The 20,937-nt window shown below is 40.5% G+C and overlaps 2 protein-coding genes, 1 long non-coding RNA gene and 1 pseudogene across 3 annotated transcripts; 3 read left to right on the top strand and 1 right to left on the bottom strand.

Moving 5' to 3' along the window:
- The first annotated feature begins 1,286 nt into the window (after window positions 1–1,286).
- LOC134182584 (uncharacterized protein K02A2.6-like) lies at window positions 1,287–2,742 on the top strand (annotated as a pseudogene).
- Window positions 2,743–4,175: 1,433 nt separating this feature from the next.
- On the bottom strand, window positions 4,176–5,167 carry LOC134182082 (uncharacterized). Its single transcript, XR_009970261.1, has 2 exons — window positions 5,031–5,167; window positions 4,176–4,964 (listed from the first exon to the last, which is right to left on the bottom strand). It is a non-coding gene; the product is annotated as an uncharacterized LOC134182082 (long non-coding RNA).
- Window positions 4,607–5,410, top strand: LOC134182081 (uncharacterized). The gene is made up of 2 exons (XM_062649411.1): window positions 4,607–4,750; window positions 4,820–5,410. The coding sequence occupies exons 1-2, from the start codon at window positions 4,607–4,609 to the stop codon at window positions 5,408–5,410; spliced, it is 735 nt and encodes a 244-aa protein (XP_062505395.1).
- A 7,436-nt stretch (window positions 5,411–12,846) lies between these two features.
- Window positions 12,847–14,422, top strand: LOC134182315 (uncharacterized). Its single transcript, XM_062649710.1, has 2 exons — window positions 12,847–12,997; window positions 13,470–14,422. The coding sequence occupies exons 1-2, from the start codon at window positions 12,917–12,919 to the stop codon at window positions 14,160–14,162; spliced, it is 774 nt and encodes a 257-aa protein (XP_062505694.1). The 5' UTR covers window positions 12,847–12,916; the 3' UTR covers window positions 14,163–14,422.
- The last annotated feature ends 6,515 nt before the right edge of the window (window positions 14,423–20,937 follow it).

Raw genomic sequence — 20,937 nt, 5'->3', positions numbered from 1 at the left:
TGAAGGAGGGAGTGATTTCTCAAGTTGAAACGCCAACTGATTGGTGTTCTGGCATAGTTGTAGTGCCAAAATCAGGAGGAAGAGTTCGAATATGCGTAGATTTGTCTAGACTAAATGAGAGTGTATGCAGAGAGCGTTTGATGTTACCGTCTGTAGACTACACATTGGGTCAATTAGCTGGAGCTAAGGTGTTTACGAAATTGGATGCCAACAGTGGATTCTGGCAAATACCATTGTCCAAAAATTCAGCTCTTTTCACCACTTTCGTAACACCATTTGGAAGATTCTGCTTCAACAGACTCCCATTTGGTATTTCATCAGCTCCCGAATTGTTTCAACGTCGAATGTCTAACCTTCTGACTGGAATGGAAGGAACTGTATGTCTTATGGATGATATCTTGATCTATGGAAGTTCACAAGAAGAACATGATGCTCGACTCTGCAAGGTTTTGAAGAAACTGAGGAAGTCAGGAGTTACTCTTAATCGAGAGAAGTGTGTGTTTTCTGTTCCAAAGATAAAGTTCTTGGGACAAGTCATTGATCAGAAAGGAATCAGGAGTGACCCTGACAAAGTGAAAGCTGTGTTACAATTGAAAGAACCAACCAACACAGCTGAAGTGAGACGTGTCCTAGGTATGGTGAACCATTTGGGCAAGTTCATTCCAAATTTGGCAGAGAAAACGGAACCACTGCGGAAACTTCTAAGCAAACAGAATGCTTGGATCTGGGAATATCCGCAAGCAACAGCATTTCAGAAGATCAAAGAGGATCTCATAAAATCACCAGTTTTGGCTTTGTATACACCCACTCGAGAGACGGTGGTGTCAGCTGACACATCATCTTTTGGCTTAGGTGCAGTCATACAGCAGAGACAGGACACAGGAGACTTCAAACCGATAGCATATGCATCGAGGTCGATGACTCCCACTGAGCAAAATATGCACAAATGGAGAGAGAAGCCTTGGCTGTTACATGGGCATGTGAGCGTTTTAGTGATTATCTTTACGGTATGAGATTTCAGGTGGAGACAGACCATAAGCCTCTAGTTTCTTTACTTAGTTCAAGCAAGAGGCTGGATGAGCTACCGATACGTATTCAGAGATTCAGGCTTCGACTGATGCGATACAACTTCTCAATAAGTCATGTCTCAGGAAAGAAATCTTTCACACCTGACACATTGTCCAGAAGTCCAGTACAGATAACTACGGAATCAGCTCATGAGTTGGAAACAGCAACTAAAGCCTATGTCGAACTGATCATTAACCATCCTGTGACGGAAAAACGACTGAAAGACATACGGGACAGACAGACTGCAGACAACACATGCAATCAATTGAAACGATTTTGCATACAGGGATGGCCAGCTAAACACTTGTTGAAGGGGCCAGTCAAGAAGTATTATCCTGTATTTACAGAATTGTCAGTCCTAGATGGATTACTTCTAAGAGGCAATCGGATAATTATTCCAGAATTATTACGAGATGAGGTTATAAAGAGACTCCACACAGGCCACATGGGTATCACAAAAGACTCTGGATCGCGCAAAAGCAGCAGTGTGGTGGCCAGGAATGAGTTCTCAATTGAACGAGACAGTGGAGAACTGCACTGTTTGCAGCAAAGAGCGCAGCAATAGAGCTGAACCTCTCATTCCTACACCTTTGCCAAGTCGTCCCTGGCAATGTGTCGGAACTGATCTTTTCGAATGGAAGGGACAATCGTATCTTCTCGTTGTAGACTATTTGTCAAGGTATCCAGAAATAGCGAGACTATCAGATGCGACATCAAAAGTTGTGATTGAACACATGAAATCGTTTTTTTCCCGACATGGAATTCCCGAAGAAGTTCGATCAGACAATGGGCCTCAGTATTCTTCTGCCGCATTTGCAAAATTCGCAAGCGAATACTAATTTTCGCATATTACTAGCAGTCCGCTACACCTCAGAGTAATGGAGAGGCTGAGCGGATGGTCAGAACTGTGAAGAGTCTTCTCAAGAAAGCAACAGATCCATATTTAGCATTATTGGCATATCGAGCTACACCACTAGCGAACGGATTTTCACCATCAGAATTACTTATGGGAAGACAGATTCGATCTGTTGTGCCGAAATTACCTCACGTTTTACACCCAAGAGTACTTCTTTGGAAGGAGATTCAAACGAAAGAAGCAATTGGTAAAGAAGACCAAAAAAAAAAGATTCGACAAGCGACATGCAACTAAAGTGCTGAAACCTTTATCTGAGGGCACTACTGTTTGGGTGAGAGACCGGCGAGAACCGGGGAAAGTCTTACAAGATGAGTCAACACCAAGGTCATATCGGGTGCAAACTCAGTCAACAACTGTTCGAAGAAACAGGCGACATCTAGTGAACATTCCACCATCACAACAGGAGGAGATTCCAGAGGACACCCCAACCTCACTTCGAATCAGCACATCATCAAACGGATACATCTACATTTACTACTCAAGAAAGCCGAGTCCGACAGAATTCACCAACACTCAGGACAAGGAGTGGAAGACGAGTAGTGACTCCTAAACGTTCAGACTTATAGAAAGTAAAAAGTAGAGTTGCATGCTTTGAGAAGGGAGATGTTGGTAAGGCAGTTTATTGACTTGAGAAAGGGGGGATGTAATAGAGGTTACTAGATTGTGTTGGCCACTCCTATGGGAGGGACCATAACCGCGTATATAGTTAAGAGTATGGTTTAGCCTGGGGGGCTTTGAGAGGTGAATAGAGTCGTGTGCAAGGGTAGAAGGCCACTCGGTGTCTCTCACTAAGAACCCAATAGTACGTGTATAAGCTCAAGTGTTTCATTTAGAGCAGCAATAATCGTGATTCCTAGAAAGTGTAGCGCAACTATGCGTACCGCTATGACTTAATTAACCTAGAAACTAATTAATTAATTACAGCTGTTGACTAGTCGCTTTTTGCAGTTCTGACAATAATCTATCCGTACTAGATGTTCGCCAACATGTTGCATTAATTGATCTCCTTTGCATATTGCTTTTTCACTCTTCGTTCTACAATTTACTAGGGTTTTCACTTTGCATTGCATTAGCTAACAAAAGTCCACAGCTCTACTACAAGACTGTGTACTTACCACAGTTTCCATTGACAGCTCTCTGTTGTTCTCTGTAGAGTCTGTAAAGTATTGCAGACCGACTACCCTGCTGGGTGTGTAATTATACATAGAAAAGTTCTATACTAGTAGTTACTTTAATTAGGCTAAGTTAACACACACACACACACACACACACACACACACACACACACACACACACACACACACACACACACACACACACACACACACACACACACACACACACACACACACACACACACACACACACACACACACACACACACACACACACTAGATAATTAAAGGCATTTTCACACTTGAAGGGCACTAAACCACATTCATGCAATCCACTTTCTAAATTTGGAGCAGATGTGGATTGGATGCGCGCATTTCAGGAAAACGCAATCCGTGCAACGTCATAAACACCCTACCCGTGTAACGTGCGTTAGAGGCTGCGGTCTCTTCGCGAAGATAGTTCTCCTAGTCTATCTTTGGTTAAGTTAATTAAGAGTAGATACTGAACTAGGAGCTGCGTGCACATGGGTATGGGCGTCTTGCCACGTGCAGCGCGGCCAATGCGCATTGAATGATTCAACTTCGATCTAACCTAGTTAGTTAATTAATTAGTCCACTTCAAGTTCAAACCACCGCTGTATGTGGTTTGCGCTTTCAAGTCAAGGCCTACAGTTACGCTAGTTAATTAAATACTTTCTGTTTGCACCTGTGACTAGAACAATTCCAACCCAAACACCCTCAGCAAAAAGCTTAGCTAGTTAGCTAGAGTAAAACCAAATATTGCAAAAACTGCTTAGAATTATTTTCGTAAATACTCTAGCACTTTGTAACACGTTTCGCCAAGAAATTTACGAGAAATGTGAGCCCTCTGTAGGTTGATGTTGCACGTGCTTAGAGTTAGGTGCTAACATTGCGTTTGTTGGTATCTACGTCAACAAATTAGGAAACCTTGTTTTGCCCCCTACAAATGAAATTAGAGGGAAGCACATTTCTGTATTACGGCATCACGCGATAAAAAGTGTTGTCTCAAGTCAGGAAAACACCACCCATGCATCCACGTCATCGAGACAACAATCTGCAAGCTGCTGCATCTTGTAATATATTTATTTAATTAGTCCTCTATTTCCGTTGTAGAACGTACAGTACACTCAATGATCAACGTGTTATCAAATGAGTTAAACTTCTCAACTGTGCAAACATTCCGCCACACGTCATTGTTTGTAGAGTTGCCAGTCATCTGAGTACAATACAAACAGATGGATGACAGTTGAAGGGATTCACTGCCAACCCCGCGTTTCCAGAAGACTCACCACCTCAAACCATTCCGCATTCAGTCACATCCTGTTCAGGTCAGACATCAAGAGAGGTCCACTCAGTGCCATTTGCCACTGCAAGTTGAACTGTTCTTCGACGTTTTTCATTCTATACTTCCGTGTTGACTTACCAACTCATCTGTGTACCTAATCTGCGCCGTACGTAATTTCTTCACAACTAGTTCCTCAAGTGGATGGCGTCACTTGTCTACTTTGGTTCAATGAACTCTGAGCTCGGTCGTTCTAATGCCTTTCGCCGGCGCAGCCACCGCGAGCAGACTGTCGAAGAAATTGAAGACGAAATGGATGCCGCTATTGAACGCCTTAGAGCTGGACTCGTGAGTCACTCGTTTTGTCGGTTGGACTTCAGCCGTACATTATTCTGCTTTTCATATATATGTATACAGACCGAGATGCGACATCAAGACGACAGCTTTAGCACAAGGTTAGTGCGAATGAGAAAAGACATCGAAGAAGTCAGTACCGCCTGTTGGCAGCAGAAGGTCCAGAAGACGTGCCCTATCGAGAAGCCAGAAGACTGTAATTCCTGCCCTATCAGTGAAGAAGCCAACAGCTACAATACCGCAAACGTTGCGCCTGAAAAATTCATTCCACTACCATCATCATTTTCAGCAGGAGCCCTCAAACTGAGACGAAATCAAAGCCCTCTTTTACGACTAGAACTTGACAATCAACTGCATCCACTGAATGCTACAGCACAAAGACAAGGTAGTGAATCACCGCGTCTGCAAAGCAGTCTTTCTCCGCCATCTCCAGCCAAGCTCTCTCAAAAGAGATCCTCCGTAGGCAGTGTTCTATTCAAGATGCCCATCAACAAGCAGACTAGTGTTCGATCACTGCCTTGCGGTCAAGTACCAAAAAGTCCGAATATCTCAGTACACGTTACAGGCAGCACTCTTGACCGTAAATCAGAAGAACCCGCTTCCCGACGGGGAAGTCTAAGTTCATGGCTTCTGAAGAAATTGCAGCACAATTAGTCACAATACTTAACGTTAAATCTGGACTATATAAAAACAATTTCTATCTGACGCAGTACACTAAGTTAATTAACAATTGTTAGAAGATAAAAGAGAATGTTAATTGTCTGTAAAACAATCCAGGACTGAGCAATTATTAATTGATAAAAATCTTCAATGAAAGGCAGCTGCATATACAGCGCAACACCTGAAATGAGTGATGGCTGCATGATTGAGCCAATCATTGTCAAGGCTCGAAGCGGTACGTTAATTAATTGGAGTAAAGAAAGACAGAATAGTGCGAAGTAAGAAATATCAACTGCATACGTCTACAGACAAGAAGATCGACACAAGCTTGAAGGAGCAACAAATCCCGATTCAATATACAATTCAGCCATTCTAAAATAGGATTAAAAACAACTACTCCATCAAAACAATACTAGTTAATGTTTATGATTCCCTCTTACCACCCACTACCACCGCCCAAGAAGTCTATATATAAATCTACTCACACTGCCCTGTTCTAAAAAAAAGATTATTACGAAAGAGCAAGACCGGTGAACTCCCTTCTCAGTAAAATGATAGTGTTGACAGTGCAAACACACACCAGTACAGGTGTATGACATCACAGCTTAAGACGAAAACAGTCAATAGAGAACAAGAAAGCGTCTCTTGCCTAGCTAGTTGTTGCCTGCTCGGTCTACCAACTCTACGTATACTAGATAAATGTCAGGACGTATAGCAATTATTATGTGCTTGTTTCGCACTCAACGCAAACAATTTCCTAACTGCAAGCCACCTGTCTATGCCTGAAATTATGTGCGCCAAGATACGCAGATCCCGGATGTCTTGCTCTCTGATTTGTATCTGCGTATATCTCATTATCTTAATTAATTAAAGACTGTTTATATAATTAGAATGATCTAGAAAACTGACAGACGTTAATAGAAAGCACAGTGTGCTACATCACGCGCCACACAAGGTACTAGACATGCAGTAATACCTACTTTATTCCACCCAGTGTCGCCGTATTAAATAACAGTGTGGCAACTTCGTTTCCGGCATGTGTAATAACGCGCGTTACTCCACACGTAAAGCCAAGATGGCCACAGCAGTACAGAACGGTCTGTGCACCTTTTGCCCATTCCAATTAATATAGTTTTTGCCCATTCCAATTAATATAGTAGCACATTCCGTCTGAACTCCCGCCATGAGTACGCCACGAAGATCCCTGTAAAATGCTGTACACGGGTATGGCTTGGCAATGCTAGGGAAACTCAGTCGCAGTGGCGTAGGCAAGACGCAACCGAGGCAGTTGCCTAGGTTGAAAAAGTGGGCCAGCAGTTGAAATCTAATTGAGTGTGTTCGTAAAAAATTTTGGCCTATCCACGACCTACAGAGCCAGCAGTTCACCATTCTTATTAATTAATTAACAGTCTGTCAAGTCTAGCATAGAGGCCGGTCTTCGCTATACACGAAAGGAAGCTAAACATTTAGCTACTACATTAATTGTATCATTATTCTAGACACGGGTTGCTTTCTATTCGTCTAAGGTTGTTCGCACCCGAAATACGTCCAAAAACAGATTTCTAGTCTTCCTTGTTAGTCAATGGCCATCTCGAAAGCCGGGTCAATGACTCATGCATGGTTTGGTGGGTGTTACGTGTGTAGTAATATTTACTTGTAGACTGAACACAACACAAATAGCAGTTAACACTAGCAGAACTGCAATCAGAAGACACTATATTATACGCATGTGCCACTAGCATCTATAGCCCACAGGACATTCCTCCGGACCCCACTACGTACAGGTCTATAGCCTGTGTGGAGGTTTATTAGCAACTCTTGTCTGCAGTCCAGTAATGGGTCTGTCTTGACTCACTGCGCCCTTCAGATGATGGTGAACGTACCTTACCCGCCCTGATGGGTCATGATGGCAGCACTTGCCTCCTGTTTCTTTTCACCTCCGCATGTTCAGGTTAATCACATAAGACCTGCGTATTGATCCCTTCAACAGTACTACTCCTCTCCTCTGACCTCTTTGGAGGAAATTAATCCAAACACCTGACTCGATCTTCAGGAAGTTCTTCCAGCTCTGTGACTCTGTGCCTCTAATTGAAGTTATCCTGTTTCAAAGCTATGTCTGCAGCAAAAATTCCTTTATGTGAGGCGATGTAATTAAATGCGCTGTTCTACAGGTTGAAGTATAGTTCTAAGGTGACTTAATTTCCATCAGCAGGCTTGATGGACTAAAGTTGCACCAAGGAAGTGGCGTGACTCAATAAGTCAGCAAATTAACCCAGATGAAGATCATCTGATCATTGTAAAACAACTGTTCTACTGACTTCAACGTTCTCTCAGCTAACCCAACACTTTGTGGATAGACACAGATGCTGGTTATGTGTGCAAATCCACAGCTCGTTGCAAATTGTCTATCTCCTTGGAAACATACTGTGGGCGTCGTTGTCACTCTTGACAACCTCCGGAATGCTATGTTGAGCAACATGACTTTGAGTGCCTGTACTACTGGCTGTCATAGATGACATCTGAATCAATTCCGGGTATCTGGAGAAATAGATTACAACCACTATAATACTGGCAAAGTGTGCCTTTGAGATCTTCAAGTGTGCCATGGGTAATACCAAATGGAGATGTTACGAGGGGATTACTACAAGGAGGTCTGTCATTTTTCATACAGGTTGGGCACAAACTCTAAGAAAGGTTGACAGCTGGATCATCACGACATCTGACTCTATTCTGACAGAGATCAACAATATCTGAGCATGTAGCATCTTGAGGTTGTGTTGTCTTGTATGTCAGCAGTCTGCCTCTAGTAGTTGGAAGGTGTGCTAAACTATACTTCCTATATAAAGTCTTCCGTTTCTTCCTGAGTGATCAGAACCAATTTGCTATGGCAGTGGAGCACCAAATAGGGCATCTGCTACACGCAGTAGCTCTCTTTGAACATGACTGATAGTGTAAGTTTCGAGTGCCAGACAAAGTCTGAATCAAACCACACCCAGTGGCGGGTTGTCCAAGTGCTTGGTTAATAGTACTGGCACCAATGGTTTCCAATCAGTTTTTCCAATGCAAAAATTCCTCCCAATGACATATTCTGCAAACTTGTGGCATGCTCAGGTTGCTGCTATAGAACGGCCTTTTATATTTGGTTAAGGCTTCTCGACAGTCTCCCTCATAGCATGTGAAGCATAAGCTTCTGGCTTCGATCCATCCAATGGTAGAATGCTGGAGTACGACTGCTCCCAGCCTGTTGATGATGCATCTGCTAATATCTTGGCAGGATTCTCTTGTGGTATCTTGATATCACTGTTTGCGTCCAGTAGCTCCTGCAGTTGGGCTAAGAAATCATCAACTGTTGGCAGTGAGTAGACTTCTCCAAGAACACTCTCATTGAGACATCTGAGGTCAAAATATATATCACTAGATCTCCTGATGCTTGGCTACCACCACCATTCCTGAACACAAAGGCGTAGGTTCTTTGACTTTGGCTATACTTCCCAGCTGTTCCATTCTTGTCAGCTCCATGCATGGTGACCATGGCCTGAGAGGAATTGACACATTCCTAGGTGTTAGCAGCACAAACATTTCAGCTTCTTGCACCTTGATCCAGTATGATTCTTCCAGATTCCGTAAGTGTCCAAACACTCTTGGAAATTTGCTGAGTATGGCCTACTTGTTTAATTAAAGTGGACTCTAACCTTCAGCTCACATCTGCAATCGTTGCCTGAATCTTGTTGACAAGTTTTAGTGTTGGGAATCCAAGAAAATTCATCTTCAGTCCATAAACAACAAAGGTAGTCCAGTCTCCGTTCTGCTATTTGTAGACAGTGTGGTTGCAAAAGTCCCAATGCCTGCAGTGATATAGCTGTTGGTTTGTACAGTAGTTTGAATGGTTGATGCAAGTTGGGCAGTCCTAGCATTCTGTATGCTTCCTCAGTGATCACAGTCACTTCTGTACCAAGCAGCGACTCTAGTTTGACCTGTAGCTCTTTGCCTCTAACGAAAGACAACCAAGAACCATGTGGCTCCCACCAGTAAACTTATATATGCTTTTTCAGCTCCCTGGGTGTCTGCTGTAGCATATGACCTTGAAACAATACTGAGCTGCAATTGCCCACGCCTGTTACACTTTGAACATATAGCTTGTTGTGTGGGGCAATATGCTTCTCCAGCGTGATTCTTTCCACAGCTCATGCATGGGTGTTTGCATGGTGTCAAGTTTTGACTATATGCTCCACCAAATTAACTGTGCCTTTTGTTTGTTGTTGCTGCCTGTAGTACTACTCTTGCCATGCACCTGCTGCCCTTATTCCTGTCATACGCCAGCTCTTGAAGCTGCTTCTCACTTGCTCCATACGACTGGGTTGCTCTTACTCCCGTTTTCTTGCAGCTGCTGATGGTAGTCCTTCACTGCTTCTGCTTCTATCGTAAGTTGCTGCTTCTATTGTAAGTTGCTCGACCTTCTCTGACGTAAAATGTGTCGTATCAAAGGCTTTCTGATGTGTCTGGACTCACAACTGTTCTGTCTCTCCACATCTCTTCACAAAGTTTGCCATACTCGCATGTATCCACTAATGTATACACAAAAAGGCAATATACTGTTCAATGAATAGACGCATCACGGTAACACTGTCCTGTTGGTTCATAAATCGAAGCATGCTCGCTCATATATGATGTTGTGATGTACTTGGAATACTCTTCAAACTTGGCAATTACTTCATCGTATTTCTCTCTGTACTCTTCGGTGATATTCGTAGATTTCAGAATTCTTCTGCATCTTCCCCATACAGTAAATTAAGAAAGGTAGACACCTACCTGACGTCAGTCGTCAGCAAGGCTAGAAGTGATCCAAAATTGCTCAACCTGCACTTTCACTGACTGCATGTTGAAAGTTGTTGCCTTATCCCTGTGTGCTGTGTGTCAAAGCGTAATTCCATTCCTGTCATCAACTTGTGTTATGTGTGTAGTATATTTACTTGTAGACCGAACACAACACAATAGCAGCTAACACTAGAGGGAAAACATTCAAAAGATCCTATACATGTGCCACTAGTATCTATAAGAGCACACAGTTTTCACTAATATTAAATATTAGGTTAGCAATTCTATTTTGTTTATCAATTGCAACAGCTAAGTATTTTGGCACTTTAATGAAACAAAGATATCATGTATTTTATGGCTTGAACAGCTGCTGTCTATTTGGCACAAACCATCTCAAATTTGAGAAATTACCAAATAAGTTTGCAAAAACTTTTAAATCGACCTTAATGAACTCAAACTCTAAATGTCATCCATCAATGCAGGATCCCACCCTACAATGACATCCAAGAATTTCAACATTCCTCTAGCTTACAAACTAATAAACATCAACTACAGTAGCAGAGAGACACAAACTATATGACTCCACTATTGACATACCACAATAAGCAAAGTAGCAAAAATGTATTTTACAGTCCACAAATGATAATTTCTAATTTTTTTTTAATTTTGCACAAAACTGTCTGATAACACAAAGCCCATATTTATCCACATTACTTCTCCGTTTGTGAAATAATTGACTACTACACAATAAATATATATTACTGTTATATGTAATAAACAATACTAAAGAGCTCGCATTTGGTGACTGCACATAATGCATAAATTAACCAACAGTTCATGTATTTTCAGAACAACAAACTTAGCAGTGAAAACTTGTCTTGCAATATTTATAGAATCCTGTATGCTCAGCTGTTGTACCCAAATTAAATTATTCAATTTACCCTTCACTTGGACAGTAAGCAGCACCTACAGGCCCATTGCAATTGAGTATATCTTCTCATAAAACCTCAGTTCAGATAAACATCTTCTCTTTCACATCTCCGATACCCAAAGAGACATTCCTTATAATTAGTCAGCTTGCACAAGAAAATGACCTCAATCAAAGCCATAACTACATTTTTGATCAATATGGAGAAATATCCGCCATTCCTTACTAGTAAATTTTAAAGAGAAAAAATAACAATTAATTGCCAGCGTAGAAAACCCACATTTTGTTGCATTCCATATTCTAGTGTATCAATTGTCAGTTCATCTTGTAAAACAACTTGTCTATCAACTGCAAATTTCGGTCCACACTAACTAAGCAATGCTATCATTGAAATTAGTGAACTACCATCATAATCATAAGTATGTATGTATGCATGCATACATGCATGGCAGTGACACCTAACCCTAGGGGCAACTATAGCCACAAATTATAAATTACAAAACTCTGTACCTTGTCTTGTTCAAAACGGCAGCCTTATAAATATGGTACTGCTGGAAACAAGCAACTCACCACTGTTCTTGTCCGATTATCACAATATCACCAACCCAACGTGACTAACTGCCTGAGAATAACTATAACAACAACAAGTATAAAAACAAAAATTACAATATTCTATTCGCCCATTGGAAACATTGTTATGTATGGCTATAGATTTACCTATATTTACCATGCAGCATTGCATTTACAAAAATTTGTCTAAACGGTAAGAAAGACAATACCAAGTGACTTACAGAGTGTACTCACAAACTGTCAGACTTGATAAAGTTTCAAATAATCAGACAAAGTCAATGAGGTGACAAATCTCCCTTAAGTGAAGTCAAGACCTATGAATGCAATAGCTAGGCCTCTATGTATGACCTCAAGTGTATAGTTTCAGGTTGGATTGCTAGATACCCTATAAATAGGCCGCTTGAGTATTTAGAAAACGCCTTGGTTTTCTGTAGATTAATAAAATAGGTAACTACATGGCATGTACCATACGGTGATGTCTACAGTAAGGTCCTACCACGTACACTAGTAGCCTGGGAGTATAAAGAAACATAAATACGCTGGATATCCACCAACATTACCTCCAAAACAGTGAGTCACATCTGATTTAACTTAAACGTTATGATCTACATCCTAGATATTCAGTAAACTTCCTAGACTATTTTCGTCAAGTTTCAATATCCTACACAAAAATCTACGTAAATCTAACTAGTTCACATCAATACAACCATTACCGCAATTTGCACAAACGTTTGTTAGATTCAACTCTTGCAAACAGGGGCGACAGCATCCCGAGATGAAATTGCAAATATGAACAAAACTCACGGTATGCCTAGAGTATTAACAGCGGCATTGCAGGCATCCTAAATGTTGTTTAGAGCAATCCGAGCGACGTGGACCGAGCGGCGCGTCAGACAGCGTCGGTGGCGTGTTAACTAACAAGATTTGTGGTCAACATGCAAGCAGAGCGATAGAGAAACCCCCAAATGGCATTGCTAACTGCGTATAGCCACACTGTATACAAATGTATACAATGTAAAGACCAGTCCGCACGGAAATGTTCGGCGACAATTCCCCGCCGGAGGCGTGGCTTCAACAGCCAATAAATGGAAAGCGCCATTCGAACCGTTCAGTTCGCTGCTTTGAGGTCACGCAAAGCGCAGCTGCTTTCATCAGAGTTTGTTCTCGATCAGATATCTTGCGTTGAAATGGAAGAGCAAGCGTTGCCGTTTGTTCAGCAGAAAGAAATTGATATCGAAAATACATTGGACAAGATACGACATCAATTGGTGAGTCTGCTACTCTAGTCTCCTTTTCATAGAAACGATTGCAGACGGTTACATATACAGAGATAGACAATGAGCTGCGGAATGTACTAGTTCAAACCGGTTGCATGCTATAGTTACTGTATTATTTGCCCGAGCTTCCGCCCTCACGTTCGATCATGTGTACACGGGATGTGTCACAGTTGTTTTGTCCTCTGTGTAAGTTCTCTAACCTCCAGTTAGGCTATCAACCGCATCCACTAATCATGTAGACTGCAAGAGTACCGGATTACTGTTATTGCTCGAGACGTGTTTGTGGAGCTCATCTGACTGATGACATTGAAAAGGTTGTTGAACAATGACAATGACCTAGTCACGTTGTACATGTTGGTCTTCCTTTCACTGAGGTCTGCATACTCTCAGATAACCCACTGACCATGATCATGAATGACCATACGACTATAGCTGAATACTAACTGTTGTGTTCGTTTGGTAGGCTGCCATGAGGAGCCAAGATGCTACTCTTCAGAGACAAGTTAACAGAATAAAGATGAACATTGAAGACATAACTGTGGAAATAGAGGCTATGATCAGGCCACAGATGCATCAGCCTGTGCAAACAAGGAGTGTAAAAACAAGCAACAACTGCATCCCTAAGATCAGGCAACAGCCAGCATCTCCCGAGTCACCTGAACTGCACAAGCAATGGTCAAGTCCCGTTGAGACCTGGAGAATACGTCCACATAGTTCCAGATCGCTGCTACCCAGGCAAACGTCTCACTTCTATGAGGATGCTCTTTGGGATGAAGGGACACCTGCAACTCTGGGAAGACCACGATCAGTATCCGAACCACATGCAAAGTTTAGTGGAAGCAGTGGAAGTGTCAACAGCATCACATCAACTGGCAGCAGACTAAGTTCTGACACACAGCCTACATCTCCACTGGCAACCTGTGACAGTAACAAAGACCAAGATCAATGCAAACCGGGCGAGAGCATAGAAAGGAAGTCTTCCACAGATTTTTCAAGACGAAGAAGCAGTCTCAGCAGAGCATTCAGTTCATTTCGAAAGGCAAGAGTTGGGCGATGGCTGCTGCGCCGATTTAGTCCAACAGACCTTAGCAGTCCATCAAGTCTAACAGATGTATCATTATCTGTGAGAGAACCAGACGCACACACAATCATATGACTACCTTGCGATCATCAAACAGAATGAAATATGGAACTCCTAAAAACAGCATTAAGAAATTATAGCCAAATTATATTTGCTTTTTATGGTGGAGAACCGTATAGACATGTACAGCAAGGGAACAGAGTATATAGTGAGTCTCAATTAAACTTTTGTACATTTGATGACAGCTGCAATAAGTTAGAACCTCAGAACTTGGCCTGAGGTGTAATCCAAAGCACTTTATTATTAATAGAATACATTATGTTGGCCTGTAACTCAATTCACCTGAACATTGACCTCATCTTGCCTTGGGAGACAAACGAAGAACTACAATCTAACTAGTTACATGTTGTTCAGTCTACTCAGACAAATGCAGACAAAATTCACTTAATTGTCAGCTGGGATGAGAGCCAATTGCACCAGATTGCACAAAACACCAAGACACTACAGTCTAAGAGGTAGTCCATTTAACTTCAGTGGGTGATAAATAGTATTTGTAGCTGACAAACAGAAACCATAGCAACCCTACAGTGTGGAACAAAGGTGATCTAACCTAAAATGTGAATCTCATTGCATCAATGCAAAAGCTGTACAAATTCCACTTCTCTCCTTTTTGGAAATTAGAAGATAATAAATTAAATGCTTTGAGGATACAAGGCACTCAGCCTCCTTCTATTGACCAAGTTGGTTTGTGCCTTAGTATTGTTGGTTGGAGCAAGCAATACGTCAGATTATCGAATACAGTACAGAATTAATTCATGTCACAAGTGGTCTCACCAAAACCCTTGTTGAAGAATAAATGGTCGGTTATCTGGTGGGCTGACTGTACAGTGCCAAACCTGAATACATTATTCTATAGTTTCAGAGTTCTTTCAGCTAAAGAAAGGATGCAATCAAGTTGGAATGGTCTATGTCAGTGTTGGTTTGACCACGTCACTTGCTGTAAGTCATAGTCCATTCACTAAATCCCTTCTAATTTGTCCCTTCCAGATGGTTTGCCCAAAATGAACAAAATTAGTGCTTGAATATGCTGATAGAGAACCTATAATGATGCATACTGGTACATACATGCATCTTGGCAGGGCGTACCTGGCAAAATTAATGGGTCGGTTGTTTAGTGCTCTAGTGGACCTTCCAGTCAATTCAACACGCTCTTCAAATATTGACATTGGTAAATATGTATAGTAATATGTATAGTAAAAATGTAATACTGATACACACTGCACATTACTCAACAATGAGTTGTAAAGGCTAAATCTGCTTACATAGATCTACTACATCTGGACTCAGGCCAGTACTTTAGCAGTTACCGCTTCTACATTTGGTGCAAATATTGCATGTAGATTGATTATATATAGAGGTACGAGCAGACCTCTGACTGAAGTGGGTCAGTTTTTCATTATAGATGTTGTTTGTGCATCTATGTCGTCTAGGGTTCCTTGATACTGAGAAAATATGGGTTATAAAAACTGTCACATGCATAAGGAAGTGAAGGAACAGCATGTATGCTGAAGGATTAGCCTAGGATATTGTCATTTCACAAATTATTTATCATACTGTGTGGTACATTATAAAATTTGTTTAACAATTCTAATAGGTCAAAATTGATCATTCATTTCTTGTCATGTCTCTGCACACATAACACTTTCACTCATCTCCACTCACTCATATTGTAATCCCTTGATATGTAAGCTGCTAAAACACACGACTACATCCTTCTTCTAGTCAGAACGATTGATGCCTCATAAAACAAACGCGTCTACTTATCTACAATGCATCATACAATGCGTCAACTTGAAACCAAAGTAGCAGCAACTACAGTAGCTACGAGTGAATGACAAGTATAAATCCTTGTTCAACTATCAATGAGTGCAAGCAATGCTCTTCAGCACTGCTTTTCAATTAGGACCAAACATAGACAATCAAGTAATACCACTTTCAACTGTGTCACTGCCTCAACAGCATGCTATACACTGTGACAGGAAAAGCAGATGCCTAGCTGTATACAGTTTTTCTTTCTAAAACATACACAATGTTCAAGTGTAATAAAACACTTACATTCCTCAGTGATAATCACTGGTTCTACTTTCAACTTTACTACGATTACAAATTGAAGCTTGATCTCTAATCCAATTAAATGTATGCAAGTACAATCTGAGCATGCACATTTACGAGTTTGAGTGCTCTCTACTTCCTATGTCTCTGAAAGAAAACTATCTCTAACACAACCAGTGCAAATTAAGAAATAGAATGTTAAACTTAAACATGTTGTGTAATAGCTATTTATTTATATATGATACTTAATCCTAGATTACCTCATTTCTAAAGCAAGAACAACCCACAATTTGGTATTCATCAAATTAAACCTATGGCGACAAGATATGGTGACCTACTTATTGCACTAACCAAACAGTGTGATGCAACATCTAAGTGAATCACCTGTTTGTTTGATGTGTAAAGTGACATTGAGATAAGACCATGGGATCAGTCAACATAAACAAAAAGCAACACTTGTAGACAAAGCCAGTAATGGCAGTTGTGATTACTGATTTATGGTCTATCCTATTACCATTGCTAGTATTGTTCCTGCCAAGCCTATGCTCTTGTTTTCATAATACATGTTCATGTTATGTACAAATTTGTAGCAAAATAACAATATGCATAAACACCATACTGAAGAGAGGTGACAACGTGCTGTCTTGGCAATAATTTCATCAATGCTTCTTTACCAAGTTCCTACAGCCTTGTCAGACTTACTGAGAGCAGAATAATGTTCCAAGTAAATAGAAACCTATGCACTACTAAGACCCATACCACAAGCTACAACCTTGAATCAGTAGCATCCGCTGTAGCTTTAGTAGTTGATGTCATGGTTGGTAGACAAATTGTACACACAAAATTTTACCTTCCTTACATCTGATTCTCCATCCTGATGAACCAATCATTTATGATGTCACAGCGTTTAGTTAAATAACTAGAAACCTATTCTGGTGAGTCATCAAGAGAATAGGTGTGATCTGGTTACTATGTGTTGGTTGGCATGGACTTCTATATTTCTAACTTGTCAACATCATCATGTTATATTATTAGATAGAACATTAAACTCTGTTAGAACCACCATTGAGGCAGACCAACACCCTACTAATAAGTACTTGAAATCATCATGGTGACTCAAATAACTATAGAATCTATTTCCTCTATGTTGGCAATTGTTTCCTCTGTTACTGTGAACATAAAACTCTAACGTGGTAATGATAGTATAACAGATAGGTTGATCTGGAAAGATGTTGAACTATAACAACCAATACACAAAGTAATCAGATCACAGGTCATCTTCTACAAACTTCCTAGAATAGATGCTTGAGATCTTCTACTTAAAACCATGACATCAGTGATGGAAAATAATCCAAGGAGTTTGGTACATAACAACTGTCGTTTTTCGTAACCACACAAAATCTGTAAATAGTCTGTAATTGTCTAAGTACAGTATATAAAATACAGGACATAAAATTGTTCGTGGTTAAGTAACTTAGATTCCAGTATAAATATCGTAAACCCAAGAAAGTGATCGATTTCACATGAGCTGTTGCAAACAGGTAAGTTCTGTTGGTTACTTCCAACAAGATCTAGCAATTGCAAACACGAATTACACTGTTCTGGTAAGAAACTCTTTCATGAACGTTTCATGGATCTGATTGGCTGTTTGTGGCCATTGCCTCTGGTTGCCACGTACAACATAAAGGAAATACTGCTCCGTGATTGGGGCACACAGGAGGCATGGTATATTCCTGCAGTGTGACAGACAAAGCCAGAAAGCCCGCCCGCCAGCCAGCCAGCCACATAGTCCTCAGACCGGAAGTCAGTTCAGCACTATGTAATGTGTTTAGAGTACGCTACTAACCAAGTCTCGTGACTTTTACAATGGCTCATAGCTGTAACAAAAAAGTCTGAAATTCAACAACTGTTGACGACTACCTACAGTACGTCAACCTAATTATTACACAACTTGGGAAGTATAGCTACTGCAATTGAAACACAAAATGAATAATGCCTGGACAGGTCTTTCACCAAGTCTGATGACAAAGATACTTAGAAACTAACAATTCTATCACAACACACCGTATTTCTTCAATTAATCGCCGCAGCGTTTATTTTTTAGCTAGGGTTTTAACTGCGTCGTCTAAACAAGGGCAGCCTATATTTGTTAAGCGCTTTCTGTCCGTGCTTGAGGAGTGTGCATACACTGTAGGTTTGACGCCTTTTCAAGAGAATAACACACCACACTGGTATAAATTTCTTTCACTTTTGAGACATCATGCAGTGAAACAGGTGACAGTACCCGGATAGTCTAAAAGTAGCGTTTGCCTCACGTTTGCCTCTGAGAAGTCGTATGATTTTCCTTCAAACTTCGAGCTAGATATATTGGAATTCATTAAAATGCAACATTTATATTTTATCTGTACTCTCAGCTGTGGCGTTTAATCGAAAAAATACGGCATTAATACAACAAAAATAAAAGTGCACAGACAAAGATATTATCATATGCCAGAAAATGGCCTGATGCTGACACACAACAAAACAACAATCATACCCTTATCATTTTTGATTTGTGTTGGCATCTATCTATGCTGGCTGATGGCCAGAAGATTATCTAACTATCATCAAACAGACCTAATGCATTCAAGTACTCAGTGAGTCACTATAACATATACCCCTTAATAACCAGAAAGTCAGCTAGCATACAAATATGACCATACAAATATGCCAAATGCAGAATTTAGATCTAGACTATCAGGTGTACAACTCATTACTTCTCAGGTTCTGATTTCTGGACTTAGACAAACACAAGCACAACACATGACCCTCACTATAGAAACAAATTGCTCAAACGAATGTATCTGAAGCACTTCAGATTTCTCACCGAAAGGATGTAGGCAGAGATGGCCTGGCTACGTGAGACTATTAGTACCCTGCTAAACATACCACTATTAATAATTTTGCTAGTTTTACAAATGGTCACCGATCCCTGTCTTCGTTATCTCCTAGCTATATCAGCCTATATCAGTACCAGAAGACTGTGTCTTCTCCTACTTGTCTTCAAAATTGCACTAGCAAGCAAAAGCATTTTATAATTTCTTCCTTATGAACTCACTAACGACATCTGTCACTTTAATTAATCATAGTTCTCAATGAATATACCCGAGAGTCATCTTATCTTCTCTTGAGACATGCCTTCAATCTCCAGAGCACACCAATGTTGCGTTTACACTCACAGACCAAGCTCCACAAATTTAGTATTACTGAAATGTACCTCATCATGCTTTTGAAGTTTCAGTAATACAGTTTGCCTTTTCATCTTTGTCCTCCAAAGTCTATGCCACTGACAAGGAAAAACAGTTAAACAGTCAATCATCAATACTCTAAGTGAACTGTCCTAATGCCTAAAAGAAAGGTGGCTGTTCTTCCTCAATCTTGAGTAGAGCACGTACCCAACTGCCCCTAATGGACCCGCCATTGGGTGCATGATATTCTTATGATTTACATATCTGCCCACTTTCACGGCTGCAAGGATGTGAAAAGGGTAGCATTAATAAAAATTGTACAGGAGTCACATACTTTACAGTATTAAAATTTATCATTTTAGAATTGGCTGTCTTTTGAATCCCTCTATCAACAGTAGCCAGTTACCATGGGAGAGCGCTAAGTTTAGAGCAGAACACCACATCAATCTTTAACTCTACTAATAGTGACGTTGTCTAGCATACAACATGTTATAGTTATCTCTAATTGACGGAATCGCTCTTCGAATCTACACGATATAGCGTCCCAGAAATCAAATTGACTTCATGACTGATTGCTATCTGTATTTGCAAATTGAAAATTTGGAGAGAAATTGCAGTTCATCAATTGCCACACCTGCTTTCATCCTACAAATCGATGGTCTAGTTGTCATTGTCCAATTGATTCCAGCACTTTTATGCAGCAAAGAAGAAGCTGACACCCAAATATTTTTACACACCAACCATGCAGCAAACACAAGAGCATCTCACATAAATATTGTCATCTGTTAAATCACCAGACAGTGACGTTTTAGTGACATTTACTCAGGCACACACCAGGTCCTGGCAAAGATTAGATGGCAGACAGAGTCAAGAATCAAAGGCGCCACATCAGCATGACAAATATTGCTTGGTCGATAGAAGATGTAAGTAAAGTACTTCTCGGGTTGCATGCCTCTACTGGATGCGACAGCAAACAGCCTCATTGATACTGAATATATTTAATTGGAAGTTGTAGCGATCACTATTAACACAAACAGACTATAGATCTCTTCGCATGCATATACACATCTTCTATTTGAGCTCAGTTATTTAAATACATCTTATTTCTGCTTTAAGTTGAAAACTTGTCGATACCTAAAAAGATTTTGATAGCAAATCCAACTTCTCTTTTTGATTTCATATATTGGCTACTATGGCAACGTTTTTAGTCAACTTTGAACAGTCTGATGTTAATAAAAACATCGTTTTCGTAATCACAGCAAAAAATTACATACGATAGGCTAGAAAGAAAATGGTTTGCCATAAGGTGCACACAATTCTGGACTTGGCTCACGAACTATTACTGTCTATCTTGACACACAATAAACTCATGCACGTCAAAATTGTGTCCAACTAAATAAACTTGCACCTACGCAGTGAGAATGTACAGCAATGCACAATTTTTAAAAATAAGACAAGACATTTCCAGCACTCAGTTTTTCTATGTTCAGGATAGCTTAATTCATCCACAT

The sequence above is a fragment of the Corticium candelabrum genome, chromosome 7 (genome assembly GCF_963422355.1).
Source record: "Corticium candelabrum chromosome 7, ooCorCand1.1, whole genome shotgun sequence".
In the NCBI taxonomy this organism is placed as follows: Eukaryota; Metazoa; Porifera; class Homoscleromorpha; order Homosclerophorida; family Plakinidae; genus Corticium; species Corticium candelabrum.
Note: the sequence above shows the minus strand (reverse complement) of the source record. Positions and strands in the feature narration are given on the sequence as shown.

What these genes read in the sequence shown, in the direction of transcription:
- LOC134182315 (XM_062649710.1), top strand. Translation starts at nt 12,917, where the DNA reads ATGGAAGAGCAAGCGTTGCCGTTTGTTCAGCAGAAAGAAATTGATATC. An exon ending in ACAAGATACGACATCAATTG is followed by an intron (nt 12,998 to 13,469) that starts GTGAGTCTGCTA and finishes TTCGTTTGGTAG; the next exon opens with GCTGCCATGAGGAGCCAAGA.
- LOC134182081 (XM_062649411.1), top strand. Translation starts at nt 4,607, where the DNA reads ATGGCGTCACTTGTCTACTTTGGTTCAATGAACTCTGAGCTCGGTCGT. An exon ending in AACGCCTTAGAGCTGGACTC is followed by an intron (nt 4,751 to 4,819) that starts GTGAGTCACTCG and finishes ATATGTATACAG; the next exon opens with ACCGAGATGCGACATCAAGA.